Here is a 26,716-nt window from a genome sequence, read left to right as displayed (position 1 = left end):
GGATGGAGAAACAGCAGAGGCTGTGCGAATGTGTGTGATGCATTTTATGTGCTCTACTGATTTTCAGCTGCGCAGGGACAGCAGTCTTGTTTTTCTAAGCGTGTTGAGTTGTGAGTGTGTGGGTAGTTGTGGCAAACATACCACAGACTGGATGACGATTGGAGGGCAGTGCCACATTGCAGCAGAGTACTATGTCCTCAGCTACTCTCAGGTACATGTGTCCTCGTGTGTGGGTGTAAGACTGTACATGTTCTTTCACTGTCACACTTTTATTTTTGCTTGTAATGAAAGTCTAACTGCCTGAGTGAAGGTGTGGTTGCAAGAAGACTCCAGAGGAAGTAAAATTAGATAAGTACCTGATGGTAATAGCACTATACGCAGCCAGTCTACCTCCAGATATCCTGTCTGTGCACCCTCTCAGACAAAGAGGAAATTCATTAAATTTGAAGTGCAGGCCAAGCCGGGCATCTCCAGACTAAAAGGAAATTTTGTGCTTTGTCACTGTCTGCTATGCTTTTCATCAAGTGTGCGCTACTCTGGTTTAATTCTTTCGTGACATGTTTCATTTACTCTTATCTGCTTGATAGAATTAAGATGTCAGGAGGGAGTTTTCTGTTTTATTGCACTTAGTTGATATTATGTTGAAATATGTTTGGTGACTACGTAGCAATTTCCTAGCAACTCTGTGTCAACAAAACTATCATATTTTCAGTTGGTTTAAAGCATTAGTGGGCTATTGTCAGTGGATTTTACCTCATGAAAAACTTAGATTTCCAAGGAATGTGAATGGATTCTTGGCTGGAGGAAATGAGCCAAGAATGAATGACATTGTGCAAGTCTTTGCAGAAGCAAATTTAACTCAAACCCAGAACATGTGTTCTTACTGCGTTGCAACTTAGCAAAATCCTATTGATGTAGCCGTCAATTTCAATGGTAATGGAGGGATAACTTGTCTGCATTTCAAGTTTAACACTAATGTATTCACAGGATCTTTAGATGTTATTGATCCTGCTGATGAGGAACAGTGAATTTGTGCGTTTTTGCCTGCTGGAACGACCTTGCTGGTTGTTGACCTTGTAAGGGACTGGCAGACTCCCAAGGCAATCCAACCTTGAAAGAATGCTTTGGGTCAGTGTAATGCTCTACAATGATCCATTTGTTCTTTCTGTGTGTGAACCTAACTTAATGTAAGATTAAAAAAAGGACCTTGTTATTTAGCAGCGTAATTGAACTTAAAACGTAAAGACAAATCAAACCCCACCCAGAAGATAATCGTGGCTCGACGTCAGCCTTAAGCAGCTTAAGGCACCAAGCTGGTTGGGCTGAAGACACTCATACTGTAAGCTTGTCTCCTTACGTCTTACTCTACGCTACCTAAAGCCACCTGAAAAGTGATGGATGGAGGGACCCTAACCAAAGGCGGTTCATCGGCTCTTGAAACCGGGCCAAGGTTTAACGATGCGTTCTTTTGAATTTACCCTTCAAGCTTCCTTTGTTTCGCTTCTGTGCCTCTGTGAACACCCCTCACCCCCGATGTCCAAGGCTGAAAGTATTTCAGAGCGAGTCTGAGTCCAACACTGGCTGACGTCTACCTGCAGTGCTTCGCCCTTCTCTGTGGGACGGTCGAAGGAGAGCAGGGCACCATGCCTACTGTGCCCAACCTCAACAGCCTGAGCAAACTGTGCAGCTCCAGCCGCAGCCAAAGTGTCAACCGCGTCCGAGTAAAACGCAAGAGCTCGGTAAAACGTATGTCCATCATCGAGGATGGACATGTGGCGGAAGTCCTGTACCTGATTCCTAAACAGTACATGGAGCAGCTCCCGTACCTCAACCCTAATGACTATTATCTAAGCGAGAGGCTGAACGATGTCGCTACAGGTAGGACAGGTTAAAACATATGGATCAGCGTTTATTAACTCAGCTTCTGTTATAGGCTTTTTATTGTCCAAATAATAAAAACTAACTGTAGTGATATTACCTTACCTCCGTGCGAGCAATAAAACATTCACAATAACATGCAAAAAATAGACTGTGCATCTAGTCTAAGACACTTTTAGCTGAAGTTACATTAGAGTTTATAATTTTTCTTCCTGCTAGCGGCCCTTTTTTTAGCAGTTGTTTTATACAACAAAAGACTCTTATTTTAGCCCTCTATTGCAGTCTGGCTGCTCTGTTTGTGAGTAGGTGTCTCGAAGTGAATTGATTAGTTGTTGCTCAGAGATCACTTTGTTCTAATTGGATGACAGCGTGTGACTACACCTCTTGTGGATTTCCACATCTGACCTGTGTTTCTTTGTGCGAGCCTCACTTGCATGAGTTATCCAATGATTACACTGAAAAAGTCTCACAGAAAACATAAAAAAAACGTTAGAAAATTCATCACCCTCCTCTTTATACTTATATAATTCAAAGCCATATGCGAGGGCAATTTTGCTGAATTTTGCCAAGCCAACGGTACAACAGTACATGAGGAAGTGACATGGTGGCTTACATCAGGATTAGAACATGGGCATTAATACAGATTGAGATTTCCAGACCTTATGCATTCTCTGACTGCATGCCAGGCAAAGTAGTAAAAAACATCATTGCTTGGCACTGAGTTGTCCTTAAAATAAATACTTGCAAACCACATGGCAGCAAGTTCCTTCTAATGCTGGTGTCTAAAAGTGATTTTGAGCTTCCAGCTTTAAGGAAGGTGGTTTCAGATAAAAGTTTACAGAGGTTAGCTGTCAGCTAAGATCAATCAGAGACAGTGACATTCAATAAGTGCTTATATGCAGTAATATATATGCATTTTTTTTGGGGAGACTGGATAAATTCTATGATTTTCATAAGACTAGATGTTTGTAAAAAGCACTCAGAAATGAACAAATAGTCATCCTCTTATTCAGCCATAACCACTCCCGAAGCCTATTGTTGCCTATGATTGCTGAACCCAACACAAGCTCTGTGTTCCCACACCATAAACCCTCCTGCATTATTCCACTTGATGATTGTTTGTTTGAATGTGAGTGGCACTAAGCCTGCTCTCCAAGTGCTGTTATCCAGGGGTCAACAAATATTTCATCGATTCCTCAAAGAAACATGAAAACAAGTTAAGCCCCGTGTGGGTTGTGGGTAAAAAACAAAAAAGGGGGAAAGAAAAGTGGTTTTTATGTTTGGGTAAATTGTTAAAACATTTCTCAAAAAATGCCAATGAAGTTGTTTGTTGGAAAAATATAGTTCTGTGTGTACAGGGTGGCTACATAACAGTAATGTTAATCTGGAATGGGTGAAATACGCTTTAAAGAAGTGCGCCAGGTTGCACAGGGTTGGTGTTCAAAAAGTTCTCACTGTTTTGTAACCTGTTTTAAAATAGAAGCCGGTGAAGTGCCTGTCATTATCCGGCGAGAGAGAGTTAATTAAGTCTGTCTGTGCTCCAAAAGAGTTTAAGAGTGCATCCTAGTTATTTGTTTTCTCTGTCAAGTTTATAAAAATCTAGAAATCATCCTCCAGTCCACAGAGTGTCTCAAAATGCATATTTAAAAAAATGTTTTTTCATGCATTTATGTGTATGTGCAATGTGTGTCTCTGGTGTCTTGCAACCATAATTATAAAGCCGGAGATAACTGTGCAGCCTGTCTTCACTGTTTTTTACTCCACGTGTGATGTTTTTTTTTTTGCAACATAATCATTTTTGCCAGTTTGGCTGTGGTCTGAACCCATAAGACAAATTACTATGAAATGCTCGTATCAGATGATAACAGTACTTAACCTGCTAATTTACAGGCTTGTTATTAATTGACAGTCAAACATGGATCATCCATAGTTGCGCCAAATACAGCAGAAACCTTTCATCCGTGGATAATAGGCTTTGCTCCTCAGGAATTGCTCCTGGCAAGCCTATTGTACCAGGATTGTCCTGCAGCTCCTACAGAGATTATTAAAAGAGTCAAGATGATAATAGGTCCACTACAGCAGGAGCAGTAACAGGATGTTTTTGTGCTGCATTTAGCAGTTAGTAGGTGGACTGCAAACCTCGTAGTGTTCTTTTAGTTTTTACTGGATTTTATTTTTGTTTTAATGATCATACACTTATAACATATTTCCCTTTCTTTACAATAAAAAAGGGTGGAGTGCTCGGAGTAACGTCCGGCAACTATTTATACCATTTGCCTCCCTGGCATGTCGCCCATTTGTTTGATGAGGAGAAAACGCCCCGTGGAAACTGTGGTACGATGATTGGTTTCCAGAAGGTGGCACAGTTTACACTGCAGTAGGCGAATGCATTCTGCATGCATAATAAGCTGCCTGCATTAGGATTTACAGTGACAGTGCTGATGAAAAACTGTTCCTCGCACATAGCCATAGGAATACGGATTGATCAGTAACCAAATTTGGTCCCTAATTTCTGCTGAGTTACTTTTGGAGTCATAATCTTTCCACGCTGTTGTTTCTAGAAACACTGGACTGGCACCTTGGGCATCAGTAGAACTTTTTAAATTCTCCGTAGAGCAAATAAGAAACTTTATTAATGCATTATACCCTAGTTTGTCAGCTCTGAGTGAAATTGTATTCCAAAATAATTCCATATATTTGATGCGGTTTCTTTTTAGTACAACAAAACGTGTCACTTCAGTTACATAACACACGTGCATACATTTTTTTCTTGTTTTTGCATGTTGTCGCATCTCTAGCAGATGGGAGTCTTGTTTATTTTGCAGGGTTTTTTTTATTTTTTTATCACAGAGGTGCCACTTCATTCATAGAGTCATTTTTTTCATATGGTTACTTAAGCGACAGATGATATAAGAGCCGGTATGTTCATCTAGCTAGAACATGCTCTCCTGTGCTCTGTGTAATTGGATTCCAGGGGACTGGAGCTCCGAAGATATTAATACAGCGCTCGTGTTCGCGATCACAGGAAGTTTAACCTTCAACCTTAGATGGCCCGTTTTGGTCTTTGCATTGCTGCCCTCATGATCACTGAGATTTTTAGCAGTTAAGGCTCTCACTCTAATTAAGGTTGGCTTTACTGGTCCAAAAACATACTTCCAAAGAAGTCAGCCTTTTACTTAGTTGCTTTTAAAGTAGTTGTGCTCTGCTTTTTTTTAATACATCGGTCAAATACTGAAAGTTTTCAGTGAGCCACTCTTTTAGCACAGCAGGCTAATTGCCTTACTGTAAAAAGCCATTGATCACCACCTGCTGCCCTGTTGTACTGAAACACAGTCTTTGCTGAAGTGTCTGTTGTACAGCACAGTGATAAGGGGGTGCTTTTTCAGAATAATTCAATGTTGAACTTCTTACTTGTGGAATAGATTTATTTGCATTTCAGAATATTGATAAATCGCAGTACACCACCCACTTTGGAATGGAGGACAGTTAGAAATAAGGTTTTGAAACTGGAAAAAAGAAGAAAAAATCTGTGTCATTACATGTGAGCAGGTGTGGGGATTTTTTTTGGGGGGGGGGGTTACTGTTTTGGTCACACAGAGGCATCAGCAGCCACCTGGTTGCTGCAATGAGGAGGCGGCTGACACAACAGAGAGGCTGAGAGAGGGAGCAATAGGGGAAGAGGAGGGAGGAGGATGTGTGGAGGGGGGGGGAAAGGAGGAGGAGAGGGATGGGAGGAAAACAGGCAGTCGGGAGGCAAACCCCACGCTGTAGCTGTTTTTGAGAGGAGCGCTAAGCAGCGCCCACACCTCTCTCTCTCTCCCTCTCTCTGGTGCTTTGGCTTTCTTTTTTGTGCTCCAGTCTTGACTAAAATAAGGGATCTAGCAGCTCGGGTGTTTCTGGTGATTGATCTTCAGAGCCTTTTCTGGTGCGGATATACCTGGATTCCAATGGTCATGGTCAAAGAAAAAGGTATTCCAGCGGTCATGACTGTGTGTGTGTGAGGTTGTCATGAGTGTGTTATTACGGGATTTGTTTTGCCTGTCGTGCTGTTGACTGTCTGCAGACCGTATAGACGTGCAGTATGTCCATTTGGCTTTAAACTCCAGTGTCTGGCTGAATTCGATTTGACTGGACTAAATTTCTGATTTCCGATTTGATTATTTTTAGAGATTTAGACATATGATGTGGTAATATGGGGGTGGTTTTCTCTATGTGGGTGTGTGTTGCTTGGAAGAAGTATGACTAACAGCTCAGTCTAAATGTGCATCTCTAGCACATCAACATGTTCCCTCAGAGAAGCAGACTTGAACATGCTACGCCCTTGTCGATATTCTCTAGCTGCTGCTGCTGCTGCCTGGGTTGGAGTCTGCTTAATTTGGCTGCATCAGGCTTTATGTAAATGTACAGCATCTGGCTTGTCATATAGGAGCTTGTCAATTAAAACCTTCAGGGTCATAGTTCTGGGATTAAACAGTTCATCTTTATAAAGAGGCTAAATAGTGAGGTAACGTAGAGACGAAAAGTGGAGCACTAGTGTAGGGAGGCACACTGCGCAGAGCTGTGGACCTGCACTCTGTCTCTCCCTCGCTCTCTCTCTCTCTGTCTGCAGCCGTTGCCATGGTGACCATCTAAAAGGTACACTCCATTGTTGTCAGCTGTGGCCCCATTCATAGTGTCCTGTTGAAAGAAAAAGATGATTGTTTCCACCTATTACTGAGGTCGCCCGGCTGTGTGGGCAGAACGAAGCGAAGTCAGGGGTTGTCGTTTAGAGATATTAACATTCCCTGCAATTTGCCGGGGCATGCGCTCGTGAGGTTGACCGTTGTCAGCATGACTCAAGGCGAGCAGCAGCGAAGACAGCTTTCTAGAGTAAAGAAAATCTCCTGTTTAAAAATATTTAGAGGAGCGGTGAAAGCTCTGCCAAGGAGCAGATGACTAACTGAACTCAAACTGGAGTAGCTTTTGTACCGGGAACGAGTCTGTGACTTTCAAACGCAGTGTATATCCATCACACTTCATCACTATACTATACAAAACAAGGTGTTACACTTTAAACCTAATGGACTGGATGTTAAGATCATAGTAATAAGTCACTGAGGCATGTCTCCAGTTGTGCAGTGCATGCTTGTGTAGCCAAACATAGTTCATCATAATTCTGTCTTTTTCCTGAAAATATTTCTACCACCAAAAAAAAAAAACATGTGCAAAGACTTTTTCTTTTTTTTGGTCAGATGTGAGTATGCATCTGACAGCACATTCGTGGCTGGAGGCGGTGTCCAGCTCTGGAGCTGTTTCCCTTCATGTGGATTTGACTGGGCCACGAGTAAAACGGCTCTCACCACCAAGTCCCCGTGCTGGCAGAACATCCGTAACCTCTGGCTGCCACGTTTTCATCTCCCTTCTGAAAGTTTTTCCATAGACTTAACTCACTACCTTCCTGTTCCATTGTGGGCTTTGTCGGTGACAGAAAGCTTGTCCAGGGTCCTCTAGTTTTTCATTCCTCTTAAGAGGAAGCTATCGGAATGTTTTTGCAACCCAAGCTTTCATCGTGTATTCTCCCGGGATCTCATAAAACAACCTGTCTGAGGCCAGGTGGGCTCGGTACCATCAGGACGCACAGCTGAGCCAATACTGAATTGCACTGTATGCTCAGAAAGATGAATCACAATCAAGGGATTGCAGTGTTAGCGTTTTGTCTGCTTGCAGGCGGCTGCCCTATTTTCAAAGCCAAAAATACCCTTGAAATAGTTTGTAATTTATTGGGTCCATGTGTACCTTAGATAGTCTGAGCTTGAGTTACACGTGCCTGAGATTTGTGTACATTTATAGGCCGAGCTGATTCTTTTACCCTCATCCTCATGCTTCCTGTGCCAAATTGCGTCGGAAGCCCGGCTGACCGTAGCCATCAACACATGTATGTCACCTGGCTCATGAAACGCCAACTCCCACCACTCTTTCTTACACAGTGTGAAGATTTCCTCTTGACATGAAAGTCTAATGTCATGTGCCTTTGTGGCTGCCTCTAGTGATTTTGCAGAGTGCTGCTTCTGCTGCAGACAACTGCAGTGGTGCCTCATCTTTGAAGCTTGCCAGTGTCTAGCCCCTGAAAGAGGAGCTAAACCCTTTCGCAGACATGAGTGCAGCACAGGCTCTCACAGACACTCGCTGTTTGTACAGCTGGCACACAAGACTAGAATACACAGATGAGATAAGTGGTCAGCCAGGAAGAGATGGCCACTGACCCAAAATATACACGCTGAAACAACACGAGTGACGTGGGTGAGAGTCACATGAAAGAATGCAGAGTGTAGTCATATATTCTGCCAGTCAACAAACATCCTCCCTGCCAGGCATCAATCAGTGTGATTATCCCAGGAAACACGACAGGAGTGCGGGGCCTTCGTGGGCTGTCATTGAGAGGCAAAGACCCAAAGTCATCATCAGATTCACAATCACGAGGGTCTTTGAAGTTTATAAAGCCTCCATTGTCTACTTCTTGATAAGCAACTGTGCTCCGAGTCTCTCTCTATTATAATTGTGTACCTGCTCAACAACAAATGATCTGCAATGAACTGCACTGTGGCGTTCAACCACAGAGTGCAGATCATTATTTCAAGCTCAGGTCCCTGAGGATTAGTTATTAAAGGTTTAAAGAGGGGGTCTGGTGGAGGCCGATAGGACTCCCCCCTCTGCAATTTGTGCCCTGCGTTTGAAGTGCTTTGTCTGGGGTGCTGATGGCGGGGCAGAGGGGTGTGGAGGTGCTGGATACCACCATACATATTCATGGAGGGGAGGGTTAAGAGCTCCTTGTTATGTCTGAGCGATAAAGAGCCCCACATGCCCTTCCCCCAAACAGGCACACGTCCCACAGCACATTGGCATATTTTGTGCCTTTGATGTTAATCTTGGGTCAGACCCCCCTCCCAGAATATTCCATCCAAAACCGGTTGTACTCGGTGGCACTATGTGTGTGTTTTTGTTGCCTATGAAGATCTGGGGACTCAAGTACTGGCATGGGCACAAGGAGTGGAGATGACTGCCTTTGCCCTCCCCCCCCCCTTGGTGTGTCCCTCTGTCTAGTGTATGATACTCTACAAACGCACACACTTTCCCTTATGGCTGCTGTTTGTCTCTACTGGAAACTCTTGTGTCTGCGAGTCTTACAGTAACAAAGGGAGAGGGAGCGACTGAATATTCTATTAGATCTTTTCATCTCGCTCTCTCATCTATTGTTTAATTCAATTCCCCCTCTCCCAGCGCATTTCCAAAGTTCTACTATGGTTTTGCATACCTCGGGGTCTATGAAGGCAGGAAATGAAAGCAACAAAGTCTGAAGCTTCTTCAGCAAATCCTACGCTCTCTGTCAACAGCCCCGCTCCATTATTATTAGCCAGTGAGGCCGAGGCACGTGTTACAGAAAAACATCTGTCCTCGGGGGATTCATGAGGACCTTTCTCACTTCCCTCCTGAGTATAATCTTCAGGCTTTATTACTGCCAACACAGCTAGACTTAGCTTAAATGGGCTGGGGTGGGGGTTGAATATAGAGAGAGCAGCCCCCTTTTCTCTGGGCCTGGCTTTGGGATGCTCTGCTGGTTATTGTTCCCTCACTACTGTGTGTGTGTGTGTGTGTGTGTGTGTGTGTGTGTGTGTGTGTGTGTGTGTGTGTGTGTGTGTGTGTGTGTGTGTGTGTGCATGCGTTCATTGTGTGCTTAGGCTAATATCAGTCACTTCATCCTCTGGTGATGAGGCAGGACAGCTCACCCTGTCAGCATAGCCAACACATCCAGCCCAGAATGAGGAATGTGATCAGGAGTTGGAAAAATTGTACTACTATATATTTTACAGTAAGTTGCTCTGTGCTGAGGTTGCTTCATGTACTGCATACTTACTTATTTATAGCATTATATGATATATATTCTGGCAAACCGAGCAGCATCTTGCTCCTGTCCCATGAACCTCTAAAGACTCAATAATGGATCTGTTAAAATGCCAAGATGCTGAAGTAAAAGTGCTTGAACTCATGCTTTTATAGACGTGGAGTTATGAATGTATACAGGACTGCTAAATGTTTGAAAGAAGCCCCTCAGAAAGGCGCTTTATGTCCGGACAAATCCTGTAAATGAGCCAATCTGTAGCATTTCATATAATTTAGCAGCCTTTTTTGTGCAGGGTTCTTAAGTTTTAATGAAATGCCATGTAGAGTACCCGTCTCAGCTTCATTTTTTCCTAACCCCCTCTGTGCAGCCACTAGTCAGGCAAAGGCAGTACTTTACAGAGCGGGGCGGAGGCGGGGCAAAGTTGGAAAAACACAGCGCTTATGGATTCCCATCCAAACCTCAGCGTTTAGATCCTCTGTGCATGGGATTCAAACATCTGTCTTGGATTTCTGTCAACCTGTTATGACGTTAGCAGTGTTGACTTTTCCGTGCCGGGCTGTCTCCCACTGACAACGCAACACTATGAAGCGTTAAAAATAGAAACTGGCATCAAATCAAAATATCTACTTTAAAGCTGCTCTGTTGAATATTTTTATCACCACGCTGGTTCAATGCCTGTGTAATGTGAAAGGTCTAACTTGTATTAACATATTCAAAGAATTATCACCACCCGTAATCGTTTTAGGCAATAAGTACAGCCCCAAATGCCAAGGTATAATAGTTCAAGAGCCACGTCTGTTGTTTCCCTTAGGAGAACAAACAGGAACTAAAAGCAAACCTCATATTGCACCTTTTTGTCAGCCTTGATGTATAAAAAAACATAAGTCAAAATTCAATGATGTACTGCAGTTGCATTTATAAAGTTGTATTCACAGTCTAAGCCACAGTCATAGCCACATTTTTGCCATGCAGTCATTCAAGCCTATTCTATACTCTTTAAGCAAGACTCACAAATTAGCCTAGCGGTCATGCTAGCTGGTGAGGTCAGTGTTATCCACTGCACCATTTTACCCTCCATTATGCCAACTATAAAAGGCAGCAATACACAGATTAACCCGAAGTAGTACAGACACTTTTTGCTGAAGTGGCTTTTTGTTGAAGTTTGATTGAGAGTTCAGAACATTTTAGTGTAGGTCTAGTAGACAGGCTACAGGCTAGCTAGCTAATGTAGCTTGATTTTGGAGAGGTAGGTGCTCTCAGGTAGGGATTCTCAGTAACTCTAAAGTTAACTTCTTTCTACTTTGGGTGGTATTAGCTAGCTTGCTAGTGCTAGCAGTGACTTAAGTCATTGTAAAGTGTGTGAAATATTGGGTTTGTTTGAAGGCACCTTTAATAAAGCTGGGATAGGGATTGAAAAAAAAGCAATTAATTTGTTACAATTTAACTACTGGGCCTTTATCCAGAAAATGCTATGGTAGTCAGGTATGCTAATTGTTGAATATTAACTTGAACGATGTTTGTATGACATTTCTGTGTTTACAGCTCGTTGTACCTTTCTTAAGTTATAATGAATCAAGTTTTAAAGGTTAAGCCTTTAAAATCACATGACATCTTGCTGATTTACTATTTTGTTTTATAGCAACATTATGAAAGTTGTTTTGATTGCTAAAAAGAAAGCCAGTAACCTGCTGTACTGGCACAGTCAGCAACCTCATGTACCAGCACTTTGTAGAACACATTTTCTTATCTTCGTTTTTGACACACATTTCACTTGTCAGGCTTCCGGCAGCTAAGGTCATGTGTCAAATAAACAAAAGATGGGCCTTGGAATGTAGCATTCTCAAACAGAGGAAGTGCTAATGGGGGTGTTTGGAGATGCAGCAACTTTAAATGTTTTTATTTTTATTTTGTTCATTTGATATTTGACTTAGGTATTTAGTTATTTTTTATTTGATTAATGTTAAGTTAAAGTATTAAACTAGCTCTTGGTTTTATGTCATTGTAGTTACTTCATTTGTCAGTTTTTGTACAAGTTGGCCTGATCAGCTAACATTTAGACCATCGTTAGAAATATACAATTATATATAAAATTTCCTCCTCGTTTGATATATACTACTAAATCTTGTCAGTTTCCTTCATGAGCATAGTGTTATTGCTACTGGTACGAGTAAATGCGACCAAAAAGAAAGAAAGAAAAGGAAATGGAATTGGCCTTTAAGTTGTTCTAGCATGTTCCTGAGGCTGACTTATTGGATTGGATATTTTTCATGAGAGCGGTTACCCAGATGGCCTCTGTTTTTCCATCGAGGTGCAATGTCACATACAGAGCTGCTGGGACTCCGTTTACTCTTACAGTAGTCTGGTTCGCCCAGAAATGAGTCATTGTCCTGCTGAGTGTAATCACATCAGAAACACCAAGGAGAAAGATCCTCCACTCATAGTCCACCTTTTTTTTCTGTTATCTCACAACTACTCTGTACCTTTGTGTTTCAAAATGTAAATAGAATAATGTTATGTTGTTGTTATTCCTTTTAGGAGTTGCCACAATAAAGGTTTAGTCAAGTTTAAATCAAAAATAGCTGAAATGCCTTTTAAAATAATTGGACTTCTCTTTCTGCCGTCTTTAAACATTAGTAAGCCAGTCTAAACATAAATAATGGGACACAAGGTAGGGCAAGTCATCAGAAGTCCAGAGTAATCTCTTTCTTTGGTAGACCATCGATTGTTCGTGATACTATTTCAGTATTCGCTATTTTGGCGGTGTCTTATTTTAGCCTTGCAGACTAATGATCTACTGCAGAGCAGAAAGAGAAAAGAGCCTTTCATGTCTGTTCTCACTGTGACTCTGCATATTTGTGTGGGTATGTCTTTGTTTGAAAAAGAGACAGAAAGAAGTAACAAAAGAAGGAAAAGCAAAAGCCTCCTTGCCAGCTAAAGCTCCCGACTGTCAAATAATCTGCTGGTTTCAAACAGCTGATAAGCTGTGTGCAGTGCGACACTGCAGCGGTATTTACGTTCCGTGCAATAGTGGCAGATTAACGTCTGTCTTTAAGAGGGATGCCCAAAGTGTTAAGTGAGGAATGCCATATGCTGATACATCGTGGATCTAAAAATAATGCTGGTGCTGCTTGCCATTAATAGCCTAGCCTTATATAATTCTAACGATGGTCAAAATACCTCACACCAAGAACGTGATGTCTAAATGTGTTTGTACATTAAGATCTGAGGCTGAACAACAAGTATGTTATAGCTATGTTAGGCTGTGGTTGCACTACTTTAGTTCAGACTGAAATATCTCAATCTGTTTCTCAGTTTGTTTCATTGCTTTGAATGTTGATATAGGCATTCATGGCCTTAAAGATGGTCCTCACTGAGTTTGGTTATCCTCGGATACCATCCTAATTTTCACGTCCACAGAACCAACTTTTTTTGATAGACTGGCGCCTTTCTTCTTCTAGACATTCATGGTTCCCATAGGAATTACCTATGATTGCCCTGACTTGTGTCGCCTCAATGTGTTTTATATTGTAAGCTAAAGACTTGGCGACAGTGAGAAGGAAAAACGGCCTTTTAACAGGAAGACTCTCAGGCAGAACCAGGCTCTGGGAGAGGCAGCCATCTGCCACAAATGGAGGTGAGGGAACAGGAAACTATGGAAGAGAGCCATTAGATTAATAATAACTATTAAATGGAGTGACATGAAGTGTAGTTCCAACAGTCTTTTTTCAATTAATCTAGTTCAGTTAATCTTCAATTAATCCAAATTTGAATATTTGGTGTATACTGCATAAGACCTTCTTGTGTTTGTGATTGGTAGTAATTTATAATAATTACCACCAATGTATATGAATGCGTTAACAGTCAATAAATCTAAGCTCGCTAACATAGTGAGCAATGCACCTTCATAACATCAGCAATGCTGACATTGTCATCTTGAGCGCGATAGAATGCTGACATAAACATTAAGCTCCAAGCGGCACTAAAAGACTCGTGTCCTTTATAAAGTGGCTCCGCTCCTTTACATTCTCGCTTTCTCCTCATGCGTGCACACTGTCAGTACATCATGGACATGTGTCTGCCTTTATAAAACTGTTATTTGCTGCCTACCATTGTTTTATTCATTCATGGCTTTTATAGAATGAGTTACTCAGTCACAGCAAAAGTGACGTCTCTTCTGTTTTATTAGAGGCTGGTTTTTACTTTGTGAGTCTAAGCGTGTGTGTCTGTGTTTTCATTCAAAAATGTGGTCCTGAGGACATCTACTGGAGCAGGTGGTTTTGTGTCAGTGTTTATGTGTCTGCCAGTTTGTCCAAAGATTTGCCAGTGCAACAATGTCACAAACAGGAAAGATGCTGTCAGCAGGCAGAGTTGTCTCAGAAGTCACTGGTTCTGCAGTTAGTGTGACCCCATTGCCGGATGGACTCTAGCTTTATTTGCGCTTACATGTCAAAAAGAGTCAAATGATTATTGGGACGATAAGCTAGCCAGAGACAGTAAATGATCCATAACTCTAAATTATGTTTTCCTTTGAGAATGAAAGTACATTAAACTCAATAGTGAAACAGTCTTTATCAATACCCTTTTAGTGCTCTATTTACCAAGCCTTGCTCCCCTCAGCATTTTGACTGTCCATCCTCAACTGACGGAGACAGACTATATTTAGACTGATGTTCTCCAGAGAGTCTCTCTGGCCAAGAACCCAAAGTTGCGCTGTCCTGCTCAATGTCATTCTTTTTCTTTTTACGCTGACAGGCTCTGAGCACTTGTTCTTCAGCTCTGGTGTTTGTGAGATGTTGCAGATTCAGGTCCTTGTGCCGAGCATGCTAATGTTGACTAACTGTTGACTATAAGAGATGTCATAAAAACCGTATTGACTGCCACGTCTAGCAATTCCCGTGGCTCATCAGCATTACAGCTCAGCAGTAATGTTGATATTGTGTCTGCTTTCTTTTGCAGTGGCTCATGCGCAGGACACACGCCACCACTCTACAGAGAAGCCCCTAATTCAGTGCTACAAGTGTGGGCAGCCATGTAAGGGCGAGGTGCTCCGGGTGCAGAACAAGCACTTTCACCTCAAGTGCTTCACATGTAAAGGTACAGTATACAATAAATACATTTTCAACATATTTTATTTGAAATTATAATCAAATTATATTTTCCTACAAATAAATAAATTAGGTACGCTAGAATATGGGGATAACAAGTCGGGAAACAAAGAAATAGTAATACTGTAAGTAAATTTAAGTAGTAATTTTAAGTATTGCATAACTTCTGGTATTTTACATGAGAAGGAAACACAAATTATGTTGTAAGTAATTTTGAGTACAGTGGAAGTATTTTGTACATAATTTCATAGCAATTCTGCAGAAAAACAAACAATATTTTCCTCTCTTAGATTATTACCTTGCATTTTTACATGCTAATGTTTTTTTTACACCTTTGATGTTGATTATGATCTTTTTTTTTCTCCTCAACCACACTTCAAACATAACCTTCAAAAGGATTGTATTTTTAAAAAGCTGGCTTGGTGTGAATAATAAAGATGGAGATGTAACAAAGTAAAGATGTAAAAATGAAAGATTAATCCACTCTCTAATGTGTCCCAAAAAATGTACTTAGGATGGAAAATAAGGAAATATTGTTTGTTAAAATCATGCAGTTATGCATTAATTAAAATTGCCTACACACTACTTCAATTTATTTATAGCATAGTTATTCCTGTGCCATATTATAAAGTGTTACCAAGAATTCCAGTAAAGAGGTAAACTGCTTTGGGGATTATATATGAGTAAATATCTTTACTAGTATTTACTGCATGTGATTTCTCTCACCTTTATTCCATGTCAAAAAGCCTTTAATATTAAAATACAGACCAGTTGTTAGTAAATAAGTCATGTGTTTACAATTTAAAAATGATCTTTCATACCACTAAGACTAAACGGGAGAAGAAAAATGTGGGAGTTATGTGAAAATTGGCAGCCAAAGTGTGAAGTTTTAAAATTCTCTGCTAATTTGATCCTGTCACAATAGTAGGACATTAGCTGCCTTTCATTCAGTCTGTGCTACTTAATGAACTGGTTTGATTTTTTTGTTTTGTTTTGTTATGAAGAATGTTCCTCGCTGTTTGTACTCAGGAAGCACGATAGTGCAAATAAACAGTTCTTTCTTCCTTTGCTGTCCCAGAATGCATCCCGTCCATACAAAGTTTGAACTATAGGACCAGTCAAGTCCCTTAATGCCACAACGTCCTTTCTGTGACCTTCCGTGCCATCCTGTCTACTATGACAAGAGACAGTGCAAATCCTTGTTCATTAAGCTTTATTACCGATAGGTTTCTAGCACTCCGGCATGAGTACTATGTAGCCACCCACAGCTGACCAACCCATCTCACTTCGGCTCAGGTCTTGCCCTGCTAAAACCTTTGTAGTTAATCCAAGACTGGAGTGCTAAGAGTTAGCTTACTTCATCGAGAGCCTAGAATAACACAAGCAAACGGTGAGATTAGTGCCTAATTCGGTCCTTTACATGTGCATGCCACAGGAGTGATAAAAGCATGATAAGGATAATGAGAAGGTTGCCAAAGTAGACACTAGTACAGCTTTAGTAGCCAAAAGACTCGGTGTCCTGGTCCTTGTTTTAATTGGATGTATGCTTTTATCAGTCTCCAACCTCACTAGTAGTAATCCTCAGGCTGACTGAGCTCTGACACTCAGAGATGCCTTTGCAGATGGATCCCAAATAGCCTCCTTTTGTACACACTAATTTCATTAAATGCACAAAAGTTTCTGTTTCATTGCAGTTATTTTCATTTCAATTCAATAAGTCGACCTCACTGAGGTTCTAAAAAGGCATTTTACATAATGGCATGTATCTTTTGAAAAGCCAGGGCAGCTGGACATCAAATCTCCACTGCTGGTTTTCCTATTGACTCACTTAGTTTACAAGCTAATCTCATCATGTCTGAGTCTTAATGCAATTAAATCTGATTCACTCCCTCACCCGCTCCCATTCATCCCCAGGATTTAGCGTGCCTCATTGCATAAGAATGATTAGGTGCAGTTATCTCAAACATCAAAATATTTTCCCTCTTAGCTCTGGCATTTCTGAAGGGCTATTAAATTCGCAGGCTCTCTCTTCGGTGCTAAAATGGTGAACTGCACGGATTGAGTGATTATTATGGAGGGTTGAAATATTCCGTACGGGCAAGCTGATGATGAAAATGTGCAACCTTCTCTCATTATGTTGCAATGACTGATGTTCTGTTTAATGTAAAGTGTAATTGGAATTCCTAAAACAAAATCTAATAATGTTCTTTAATAAGTGAATACTATGTTCTGAGTAAAATATGAAAGACAAATACTTACTTTAACTGATAGTTTTTATACACACAGATTTTTTTATTACACACATATGATTATTTAAGTCAGTTTTAATGCCAACACAAAGTTCAGCCATACAAATTCCGAGTAGTAAAAATATTTTATTTGTCACACAAACACCTCAGTTGTTTGTGAATTTCTATTTCTTACCTTGTCAGTTTTGAATGTTTGTGTAGATGACAAGGTTACATTTGAATAGAAGGAAGCTTGTAGTAGGCTATCAGTGTAGTACCAAACATTTTGAGCAAGTTATCTTCCAAAACAGATCACAGCTATTTCCTGGGCTGGACAATTGCCGAATTGTTGTTGCATTGAACCTTTAAAGTGAAAAAAGCCTTGCCAGAGTAGTACAGACTGATAGACGTGAACTCTAAATGCAACAGTGTTTCATAGCGAGAAGATTTTTTTTAATAGCCTGGCTGTGAACACTGCTGATGAGAGGATTTTTCGTTCTGCTTCCCATTGTACACACAGAGCTATTAATATGTGTTTTTCAGTGATTTTCCCGTCATCGTCCATTTCACACACTCCAGGCTAGCAGTTGTTAAGAAAGCCACTGAGCCATGGACAAGTTGTGAACCTTGATGGTTGAACGCCTTAAAGCATTAAATGACCTGACTCACTGAGTGCCAATTTGTGTGTCTCCTATAGTATGTGGCTGTGACCTTGCCCAGGGGGGCTTCTTCATGAAAAATGGAGACTATCTGTGCACGCTGGACTACCAACGCATGCACGGTACCCGCTGCAATGGCTGTGGGGACTTTGTTGAGGGAGAAGTGGTTACTGCTCTGGGCAAGACCTACCACCCTTCCTGCTTCGTCTGCACCATCTGCAAGTAAGACATTCACTGCTTTCACCAGGTTGGCGTGTGGACTGCAGAAAAAGTGTGATTGCATTGCAAAATAATAATGAGCACCAACAAGCAGCAATAAGGTGTTAAAATAAGCTCTAAAATATAAAATATGGGATGTGAAGTATGAAAAGTTGCTAATTGCAGTTACATGATATTCTGAGTTGAAAATATATCTTCTATAATATAGCAAAATCAACACAGGTGCTTCTCTTTAATGCTGCTCATGTCTTACTTTCTTGGATTCATTTGTGACTCTCCATTTTAGCTACGATTTAATTTTCCGTGGAATGATTGTCATGGACAAGCAAAGTTCATGGCAGGAGTAATTCCAGTAGACAGTTTACAGTAGCATGCTGTGTGTCATGTCTACGTCATCTGACTAAATGAGCTCCCCAGGCTGACAGTGTTGACATACATCCGCATCATTGGGCCCTGTCATCTTCACCACCGTCAAACAACCTGCAAGCCTCAGCTAATAAACTCTTACACTTACCATGGGAGCGCAGCTTTGTTGACTGGTTGTTGATGTCACCCCGCTTCTAGACGACCGTTTCCTGCCGGGGACAGGGTGACCTTTAATGGAAAGGACTGTCTCTGTCAATACTGTGTCGAGCCCATGTCTCCAGGACCAAAGGACATCCTGGGCTCCAGCAGTGAGTAGCCATTGTCTGTTACACAAACAGAAAGGAATTAACCTTCACACAATGATAGTTTGATAGACTTTACACTTGAACTGAAAGTGAATTATTGGAATTTATTTGGTTTTAGAGAAACAAAAAGTCTGGAAAATCGTAGCCTCCAGACCTGATTCATACGTGGCATTTAATGTAGCTGTTGACCAGTCAGTTTAGTGGTAATATTTTGGCTGTGAAGAATAATTTTCAGGTCCATATCAGTCATCTTGCCCACACATTATTAGCATTAATTTAAAATCAGTTCAATGTGAAAATCTATAATAAATGTGGAGTTGTGCCTGTCCGTGGGTCATTCATTACTTACTCATAAACTTTGTACCCACAGACTTTATAGTCATTTCTATCCACATGGTAATTTTAAAGTATTTCAATTCTTAACTTGAGAAGTTACATGAACCAGTAATGACTTCTGTAAAAAGGTGTTTCTCGATTTATTTGATATCTTAAACAGTTGTGAGCGATTGCCCAGAGACACACTGGAAAAGCTCTAAAGGCCAATGTAGTTAGCACAAGATAATCAGCAGCATGCTGGATTGTTGTTACGTCTACAAAGCCACGTCACCACAACTGCACACTTTAAGCTCCAGACTTGCAGGTGCTGCTGCAGCTTGGCTGTGAGGAAAGCTGCATGTTCAATAATTCGTTGTCTAAATGTGCTCGACGTTTAACTGTGTGATAGTCGGTGCTGCTAGAATCAGGCCAAGCAAGTTCAAGAGTAATGCTGAACCGCAGATCAAAAAGACTCAAAAGTAAAGAAAAAGCTGGTGTTCATCTTTGATTAAGCAAACAAAAATGAATAAATAAAAGAAAAATAAACTTTTAGTGAGAATTTTAAAGAGAATATTCGCACAGCTGTGCCTGGGATCAACAGAGCCTGGGATCATGGGGAATATATACCACAGGGCTGTGTAGTGTAATGAGTAGGGTCCGCTCTGGTCAAGCACTCTAACATTAAAATTCTTTTTAATGAATCTAGAGATTCTCGGTTTAAAGAACTGTTTGTACGTAACTGTTTCCGGCATTGAAGCCAAATAAACTACTAGTCTGATATTTTGCCTTCCACTGTATTTGATATGAAGTTATAGCTGTAAGTTAGTTAGTCAATAGTTTTCACTCTTTTGTTTTCATAATGATTAAACAAACAAGATTTATTGTTTTAAAAACGGTTAATTAGTGAGAGGTTCAGGTACCGTTGGGAAAATACTGCCGGGAAGGTTCATATTTGATAAATAAAGATGATAAAGTGGTATCAAGCGATCGTCAAACCTTTGGCACAAAAGTAAATTTCCCTACATGCCAAACTGCCAGTTTGATTCTGTTTTATTTATATACTGTAACACCAAAACACAGTTGCCCTGAGGTGCTTTATATTGTAATATTAAGACTCTATATAATAGACAGAAAACCCTGACAAACAAACGACCCGCTCTGAGCAAGAATTTGGTGACAGTGGGAAGGAAAAGCTCCCTTTAAGCAGAAAGAAACCTCTGGTAGAACCATCATGGAAAGCCCTCAGCAGTCTAGGCCTTTTTCAGCGTAACTAAGGGAGGGTTCAGGGTCACCTGATTCAACCCTAATTATAAGCTTTTACAAAAAGGAAAGATTTAAATCTGATCTTAAAAGTAGAGGGTGTCTGTCAACTGAACCACAAGTAAGCCTGCAGCATACTGGAGTGATATGGTGCTATGTAGTCTTTAAGATAAGACTGGGCCTGATTATTTAAGACCTTGTATGTAAGGTGAGCAGAAGGCAAAGCAGAAGCGAAATCCTAAGGGGTCAAGCAGGTTTAAAAATGGTTCTTTTCCACATCACAGTGCAGGAGTTCCCTTAAAACCTAGTTACAATTGAAGTAAAAACAAAGAACTTGTAGCATTCAGGGAGATCCTCCAACTCTCCCAGCCTCATGTGCAGACCATCCGTTTTCCTTTATGTATAACACCAAGGACAGGTCTCGCTAAATAATGCATGGCCGTGCATTTCCTCTGGATTGTGTGGCCCTCAAACCCCCCCTCCTCTTCTGGATCCTCTCTTTCTTCCTTCTCTTCCTCTTCCTGCTCTTTCTAGCTGCCTCTCTCCCTCCCTCATCCCCCACTGGTGTCTCTGTTGGTGTTTCGAGAGCTTTTAGACAAGGTCACCTATAAATAAGGCATGCTGATTCTGCTCACGTCATCATCCCAACCTTGTTATGCCTCACGTAGTTATCATCCCCTGTGGTTGCGGTCGGCTCTGCGTTCCTTTCATCCTCTATTCATTAAAGAAGAGATGACAAGAAGATTGTTCATTTAGAAACCAACCTCTTACACTTTTAGAGCCTCGGGATCCTACTTGCTTATGGATGGAGCTTTTAGAACCATGATAGGAGAGAAGTGGATGATAGGAAGCGGCAGCTGTCAGAACGCTGCTGGTTACACTCTATCACCATCTAGTGTCTTGGATCAGAAGTGACAAGATGCCTCAGCTAGTATGTAAAGGCTGCGCTTTTATTTTAAACAAACCTTCAAACAAAGTATTAATTAGATTCTTCCTTCAACTTTTAACTCATGTTCTTGTTGTGTGTGTGTTCTTTTTAAACAACGCCTATTTTGCTTTCGTAGATTGCGCAGGATGTGGCCGAGACATTAAGAACGGACAGGCTCTCCTTGCTTTGGACAAACAGTGGCATCTGGGCTGCTTTAAGTGTAAGGCCTGCAACAAAGTGCTGACCGGGGAGTACATCAGCAAGTAAGGAGCACATATCTGCTGTGATTATAGGCTGCTTGCTTGAATTTAGGCCTGCACAGGGTTCACACTCCATGTAATATTTCACTGTCAAGCGTTTCCACGTGTGTCTCTCTCGCCTCACAGGGATGGCGCCCCCTACTGTGAGAAGGACTACCAGACCCATTTTGGAGTTCAGTGTGAGGCGTGCCATCAATTCATCACAGGGAAGGTGCTAGAGGTAAGGACACACACACGCATCCATATCACATTTAACTCATAGTATGCGCAGATATCTCTTTGTGTGGCCGCCCTCTGAGTTTCCTGAGAACCTGCCTTAGGTAAGTTTGAGGGAATCCTGAGCGTTTAAATCCTTAAATCACTAGAATTTTAATGATTTTTAATCATAATTTTTGGGAAAGTACAATTAAAGTTTAGATTGTTTGCATTATTTTGGATTCAGATGTCTTTAATACTTGAGAGTGTGTCTGCCTTTCTGCTTCTCATGCAGACACACACAGGGGATGTTGCATGGAGCAGAATTGTGAAATGTAGTTTGATAATCTCTGGTGTAATCTCCTCTGCACCGAGCCAAACAGACTCTTGACACGACTGTATTCAACTAAAAGATTAACTCTTAGCAGATTTTAGGTCTTCTCAACTCCTGCCTAAATACACATTTGCAAAAACACGCTCAGCCATAAATGATATAAATATTATATAAGAGGGAATGTGATCTGACATTTAAAAAGTGTGACTGGTATCCCCATGCTATCACCTGTTATGAAACACTTTTTGGGCATTATTAGAACTGCGCTTAAAAAACACGCATGTCCTTTACACTGTGTCTGTTCACTAGTATCTCCAGCATATGCAAGCCTGCTTGTTCTGCAAAGAGTGATCCGGTCAGACACTGAGTTATGTGTCATTTAATGGTATGAAAATGTCACTGCTAGCCAACTAGGCTTACAGTAATCCAACACTAAGGCAGGCCTTTATGACAATAGGAAAAGGCTGCTGGGTCTCATCCCTGAGCCGCTGCCAGTGGATCAGTGAAGCCAAAGCCAAAGTCTGAAAGCCTAATCACTGACCCAAGACCCAGGCCAAATACTGTAAAGCCATCAGCAGGTTGCATATAGTCTGTTCCTTTTGGGAGTGCAGTGCGAATGGCTTATTAATGTAGGGGTCATTAACGGTGCTGTTAGAGATCGAGAGGAATCGGGAGTGTCTGTAATGGTACGCTGCACATGTAGCAGAAGTACTTTTATTATAGCTGAAAGGGAATTGAGTTTGGCAGAGTGCTGGGTAGAAGGCACTATAAAGTTTCTTCTACAGTCATTTTTTCTCATGCAGTAAAATGCAAATATTAGTCTGTGGCTTCATATCTTTGAGTAGCCACTTGCCTCTTAATGAGGGTTGTTATACAGCAGGCGATTCATTTGGATATTTATCACCCGTGGTCAAGGTTGCTTGGGCTTTTTAACAGAACGCTCCACATGCAAAGTGGTACGTCAGTATACACGGAAGTTTGGGCGCTCTAGCTGTCAGACCATTTTACTGGAGCACATTATGAAAGGAAGGTACAAAGCCGGACGGTCGGATACTTGAAAGCAGGTTGACTGTGCCGTTTTGAACCATCATATTCATCTTTTTAAAATAGTAAGATGTTTGACTGGAATACGTTAAATGATTTCTCAAAATGTGATGCAGTAAAGTCACACAGATCCTCACTTGACTCCATGAGCTACTGAGAAAAACGTGAAAAGATGCTGAATGGCATTTTTAGGGAAACTTTTTTCACCCGCTGCTGCCCATTTGCATGTGAAGCAATCCTTTAGAAAGGAAACTACTGGCACACTGGATCTGATGAAACGCTCTCTTTCCTAACATGGGCTGTTCGAGGAAGCGAGCGCAGCTGAGAGCAGGTGGGGCACAAGGTTTACTGCCTGGAAGTCATAGCTCAGCTTCACCTGTCCCACTGCAGGCTTCATTCGTCTTCATTTTTCCCCCCACGATGCCAAGTCTGTTTTGCGGTCCGTGTTTTCCAGGCAGGAGATAAGCACTATCACCCCAGCTGTGCGCGATGCAGCAGGTGCAATCAGATGTTCACAGAAGGAGAAGAGATGTATCTGCAAGGTGAGCGGATCTACATGTGCTGCTGCTGCCTCATCAAAACTTTGTTCCTTTTTGCTTCTTTTTTTGTGTGTGTGTTTGTTAACTGACACTGATAAATTGAACACTCCTCTTTGGGTTGAGTAAAGTTTAGCATTAAGAAACGGATTTTATTCAACTATTAGAGCTATAAAGGAGGAAATAGTATTAGGAGGTGGAAAATGTAAAGAAAATTGTAGTTATTTCTGTCATAAGGGTGTAAATTATAATAGTCTGACATTCATATAGGAGATTATACACTAAAAACCACACTCACAAAGCTCTTTATTCTCTGCAAGCTGTCTTTTTAACAGCCACACTCCAGTAGATGTATTCAGATTACCTTCCTGAGCCACAGACGCATGTTTGTGCCACTGTAAACCCAGAGACTGGTTCCTCTGCAGTATGATGGAAGTGAAAAGCTGGTGAAAACGAGGTCAAAATGAACATTTTTTCAACATTCTTTAAGTCTTGAAGTGCAGAGCAATACTTCTTTTGTTGTTTTCCCAAAGATTTGAAAAACACCGTAAAACACATCACTCTAAAATCTCTTAGATGTTGGGATTTGGTGACCGTGGAGGACATAAGAAATGATTTGAGTCACTTCCTTTCTCAGACCATTCGGCATCCTCTCGTAACCTTCTTTGTCTTCTTACTTATGTGGATTTTTATGTTTAACTTGTCAAAGATGAATCCCCGGCACACTGTCAGCTCTGGGTCTCTGCAGTGGGAAATCTTTATCCTAGAATCAATAAGAAAAAGAAGTGCGATTTCATCTCAGTTCTTCTCCATGAAATAGAAATGTTGCTGCAGTAAATGAAGTATTTCTGTCAGCAAGACTATAATTGTGTAAATAAGTGTGTAAAATTACAGTTGGTCCAGATTTATTTGTTCCTTTTTTTTCTTTTTTCTTTTTTTTTTTACTGTGGAGCTATTGTGAAAAAACACAAATTTCTATAGTTAGGTAATGACAAAATATGAATTATTTAGGCTATTTGATTGTTTAATTATTACTTAATCACTTTGGTGGATTAGGAATGACCATATTGAAGTCTTTATCAATAGAAAAAAGCTTTAAAACTTGTGAAAATACAGTTAAAAATTGAAACTTATGCCCTTCTTCACATTTTCCAAAGCCCCCCGGTGGGCCGAAATGGAGTCCTTGCCGGGCCAATTCCGGCCCATGGGCCTTATGTTTTACAACCCCTGATCTAGAGCATGAGCAGCCCTTATGAATAAAATTTAATTTATGTGTTTAATCAATTTAACCTGAATCTGTTCTCTCTGTCTCCCTGCACAGGGTCAACAGTCTGGCATCCTGGGTGCAAGAACACCACGAGAACAGAAGAAAGGCACAGGGAGCGGGTAGGAATCTGGGACCTTTTGGGGTTTTTTATGTGTCACGGAAATGTTTTACAGGAAAAGATAGAGTTTGGAATATTTAACTAAACACACTTTTATCACTCCCTTGCTGTTAAAATTTAACTTACTGTGCTGTAAAATAATTTGCCTGTTGAAGCAGCTGTGTGTGTGTGTGTGTGTGTGTGTGTGTTTGCCTTTCCATGTGTTATGTGTGTGTATATAAATATTTGTTCATATGCATATTTACGCGTGGCCACGTTCACCTTGATGTATGTGTGAACTGTGAGTCGGGCAGCAAAGGTACAACCCCTGTGTGATGTCCTGTGAACCCCCCCTCCCCCTCTCCCTTCCTCCACAGCTAATGCCTCCGTCCCTCTTATTCCTCCAAAAAACAGAAAGGCAGGTACTGTATTTCGCTATTGGCTATGAGATGGCATCATCCTGTGTTCCACCATGTCCATAGGACACAGTGCACTGTATGCTGCCATCTGCTGGAGACAGCCTGCAGTGCCCTCTCTCTGTGTGTCATACGGAGCCATTCAGTCCTGTCTTTGAACATGTCGACGGCGCATGAGACAAAGGTGCTCGCACATTTAAAGGAGCAGACGAGCTGACACAGACGACTGATGTGGCTTTTTCCTAAAATCAACATTTACCCATCCGGCGAAAAGCTTCAATTATGCCACGTGCAGACCTGCTGCTGCCATTCAGACAGTTCATTTCCCATAAGCAGGCATGAGGTCCTTAAGAACATCAAATCACAGCACTAAATCACTCATTCACTTTGCAAATTTGCAAATGAATGACTTAATCATGAGATGACATGTTAGTGTTCCAAAGTACTTCATATAATTCATGAAACGTAAATACAGGGGTTGCCGTTCCCTCTCATCCCTCATACGGTATAAAGACCAACCGTGTACTAATAATGCATAATATCCAGGTGACAATCCTGGCTAATATGCAGGTGCCAGTGGGCTGTGGATCCTGGTAGGCTAACTGCTCTGACAGGTATTGATGTGACTAACAGCCACATTTGTGTTTTCTTTTTCATAGCCGACGAGGTCGTCGTCTGAGAGTATTTGTTCCAGACCTGGTTCAAGCATACCTGGCTCACCGGGTCAAACTATCTATGTAAGAAATGTCACAAACAGAGCTACAGTCTGAATAGATTCTGTAAATACTGTCAATGATATTACCCTTCCCACACCTTTTTTAGCATAACTGCTGTTTGACAGCTGCACCTTGCACAGCAGTAGTAATCTCCCTGTACTCTTGTGTACGTGTGCACGTTTGTCTTTGTTTGTCTCCCTAGGCAAAAGTAGACAATGAGATCCTTGATTACAGAGACCTAGCTGCCATTCCAAAAGTCAAAGCCATTTATGACATTGAGCGCCCCGATCTTATTACCTATGAACCTATGTACACCACCTCCCTGGATGAGAGAGAGGAGAGACGAGAGAGTGTGGGAGAGGTAAACACACAGACTGCGTGCTTCTCATTGTGTGCACACAAAAACGGTCCATGAATAAAACTCAAATGAGACATGATTTTCCTCTGGAGGGATTTTTTCTTATGCAACAACAACAAAAAAAGAGAGAGAGGATATAATAAACACAAAGGACTCTATTACTGATTAAGATATTTTTCACTCTGTAATAAAAGATCTTTTGCCTCACTGAACGTCTGGGTCCTTCACAGCTCCACACTGCCAGGAGGGAACGTTCCCCCTTGCCGGATGACAAGGTTAGATGCATGGCTAAAAAGGAAGCAAAGTTTAATTCGTCTTTTCCTTTAATGTTCTTGTGAAAATCAAAGTTAT

The 26,716-nt window shown here is 41.2% G+C and overlaps 1 protein-coding gene across 12 annotated transcripts in view; it reads left to right on the top strand.

The window, feature by feature from the left end:
• ablim1a (actin binding LIM protein 1a) overlaps positions 1-26,716 on the top strand; it is a 41,603-nt gene that overhangs the window by 6,417 nt on the left and 8,470 nt on the right. For 3 of the 12 annotated variants that reach the window (XM_026190464.1, XM_026190463.1, XM_026190456.1), the window contains exons 1-11: positions 5,617-5,847; positions 14,714-14,851; positions 17,788-17,971; positions 18,533-18,642; positions 21,279-21,405; positions 21,529-21,622; positions 23,430-23,517; positions 24,833-24,897; positions 25,951-26,028; positions 26,210-26,368; positions 26,596-26,640. In XM_026190464.1, coding sequence (XP_026046249.1) covers positions 5,826-5,847; positions 14,714-14,851; positions 17,788-17,971; positions 18,533-18,642; positions 21,279-21,405; positions 21,529-21,622; positions 23,430-23,517; positions 24,833-24,897; positions 25,951-26,028; positions 26,210-26,368; positions 26,596-26,640 — 1,110 coding nt within the window. In that variant the 5' untranslated portion in view covers positions 5,617-5,825. Of the gene's footprint in view, positions 1-1,012; positions 1,879-5,616; positions 5,848-14,713; positions 14,852-17,787; positions 17,972-18,532; positions 18,643-21,278; positions 21,406-21,528; positions 21,623-23,429; positions 23,518-24,832; positions 24,898-25,950; positions 26,029-26,209; positions 26,369-26,595; positions 26,641-26,716 lie in introns of those variants that run through there. The other 9 variants (XM_026190457.1, XM_026190455.1, XM_026190462.1 and 6 more) reach the window with 7 other exon arrangements.

The sequence above is a fragment of the Astatotilapia calliptera genome, chromosome 13, assembly GCF_900246225.1.
Source record: "Astatotilapia calliptera chromosome 13, fAstCal1.2, whole genome shotgun sequence".
Classification (NCBI taxonomy): domain Eukaryota; kingdom Metazoa; phylum Chordata; class Actinopteri; order Cichliformes; family Cichlidae; genus Astatotilapia; species Astatotilapia calliptera.
Note: the sequence above shows the minus strand (reverse complement) of the source record. Positions and strands in the feature narration are given on the sequence as shown.